This window comes from Calidris pugnax, unplaced genomic scaffold (assembly GCF_001431845.1).
Source record: "Calidris pugnax isolate Ruff unplaced genomic scaffold, ASM143184v1 scaffold11, whole genome shotgun sequence".
NCBI lineage: Eukaryota > Metazoa > Chordata > Aves > Charadriiformes > Scolopacidae > Calidris > Calidris pugnax.
The window spans coordinates 9,313,310-9,315,355 of NW_015090803.1; the positions used below are offsets into that span (position 1 = coordinate 9,313,310).

At 68.7% G+C, this 2,046-nt stretch overlaps 1 protein-coding gene across 1 annotated transcript in view; it reads left to right on the top strand.

The window, feature by feature from the left end:
* The first annotated feature begins 446 nt into the window (after positions 1-446).
* Positions 447-2,046, top strand: part of TRIL (TLR4 interactor with leucine-rich repeats) — a 12,520-nt gene continuing 10,920 nt past the window's right edge. The window contains exon 1 of the mRNA XM_014937632.1: positions 447-2,043. Coding sequence (XP_014793118.1) covers positions 690-2,043 — 1,354 coding nt within the window. The 5' untranslated portion in view covers positions 447-689. The remainder of the gene's footprint in view (positions 2,044-2,046) is intronic.

Below are 2,046 nucleotides of genomic sequence, written 5' to 3' on the forward strand. Positions count from 1 at the left end.
TCCTTGAAGCAAAACAAAAGTCGTTAATCTGTGGCAAACCGTTAACTATTGCTTTGGGCAGGTTTCTAAACACAACCAAAAAAACACAAAAGGGGGGAGGGGGGTGGGGGCCTCCCCGATGCGCGGCTCTATCTGCAGCCCATGTGGCCGGGAGGCAGCCACAGCCGGTTCCAATTCCTCCTTTCCCCACTTTGCACCCCTGCTCGCTGCCGGGGCTGAGCTGAGCTGAGCCAGGACGGGCTGCGGGCTTCCTCCCTCCCTCCTCACCCCATCCCCCCCCCCGCCGCGCCGTCCTCCCTCTCCATCCCATCCTCCGCTCCCCCAGGGCACAGTGTGGGAAGTACGAATTTCCGCTGAGTTTTTTTTCTCGGCAAGTTTTCGGAGCTTCTCTTTCTCCAACAAGCTCCCCCGCTCCTCCCCCTTCTCCTCCCTTAGGGGCGGCAGAGCCCGGGCGGCGGCAACCAGCAGCCCTTCCCGGCCGCTCCGCGACCCCCGGCCGGCTCGGGAGAGCCCATGGTGCCGGCCACCGCGACCTGCAGCCGCCGCCGCGCCAGCCCGCCCGGCGCGGAGCTCAGTCCGGCGCGGAGCAGAGGAAGGGCCGATTAGCAGCCGCGGAGGAGGCGGGGTGGAGGGGGGATGCCGGCGGGACACAAAGCCGGCGGGGGAAGCAGCCCACGGCTCGTCCCGGGATGGGGGCGCCGCGCCGGGTCCGCCTGATGGTGCTGCCGCGGGTGCTGTGGGGCTCCGTCCCCCTCTTCCTCCTGCTGCTGCCGGCGGCCGAGCCCATCTGCCCCGAGCCGTGCGACTGCCAGCAGCACCAGCACCTCCTCTGCACCAACCGGGGCCTGCGCTCCGTGCCCAAGGCTGCCGAGCCCCAGGATATCCTCACCTACAGCCTCGGGGGCAACTTCATCGCCAACATCTCCGCCTTCGACTTCCACCGCCTGGCAGGGCTCCAGCGCCTGGACCTGCAGTACAACCGCATCCGCTCGCTGCATCCCAAGGCCTTCGAGCGCCTGGGGCGGCTGGAGGAGCTCTACCTGGGCAACAACCTGCTGCCGGCGCTGGTCCCCGGCACCCTCAGCGCCCTGGCCAAGCTGCGCATCCTCTATGTGAACGCCAACGAGATCGGCCGCCTCAGCGCCGCCTCCTTCTCCGGCCTCAGCAGCCTCGTCAAGCTGCGCCTGGATGGCAATGAACTGGGCTCGCTGGGCGACTCCACTTTCTCAGGGCTGCCGAACTTACTCTACCTGCATCTGGAGTCCAACCGCATCCGCTGGCTGAGCCGTGGTGCCTTCACCGGCCTGGCTAAGCTGCGCTTCCTCGACCTCTCAGGGAACCAGCAGAACACCCTTCGCCACCCGGACATCTTCGGGCCACTGCGCTCCCTTCACACCCTGCTGCTGGCCAGCAACAGCCTGCAGCAGCTGACAGGGGGGCTCTTCCAGCACCTGCCCGGCTTGGTGAAGCTCTCGCTCAGTGGAAACCGCTTGGCTCACCTGGCCCCAGATGCCTTCACCGGGCTGGGCTCACTGAAGGAGTTGCGCCTGGAGGGCAACCTGCTGAGCCACCTGCCCCCTGCCCTCCTGGAGCCGCTCAGCAGCCTGGAGGCACTGGATCTGAGCCGCAACGCCCTGACCGCCCTACACCCCGCCACCTTTGGCCACCTCGGCCACTTGCGGGAGCTCAGCCTGCGGGACAACGCGCTGGCCACCCTCCCTGGCGAGCTCTTTGCCTCCAGCCCCGCTCTCTACCGCCTGGAGCTGGAGGGGAACGCCTGGAGCTGCGACTGCCGCCTGCGCGGCCTCAAGCAGTGGCTGGGGGCCTGGCACTCCCAGGGCCGCCTGCTCACCGTCTTCGTGCAGTGCCGCCTGCCGCCCGCCCTGGCCGGCAAGTACCTCGACTACCTGCAGGATGCCCAGCTCCCGCCGCCGCAAGACGGCGGCCCCTGCCACGACGGTGCCTCTCCCTCCTCCTCCTCCTCCCCCCCGCCAGCAGCGGAGGAGCAGCGCCGGCCGCCGCCGGCCGCCGAGGGACTCGGCAGCA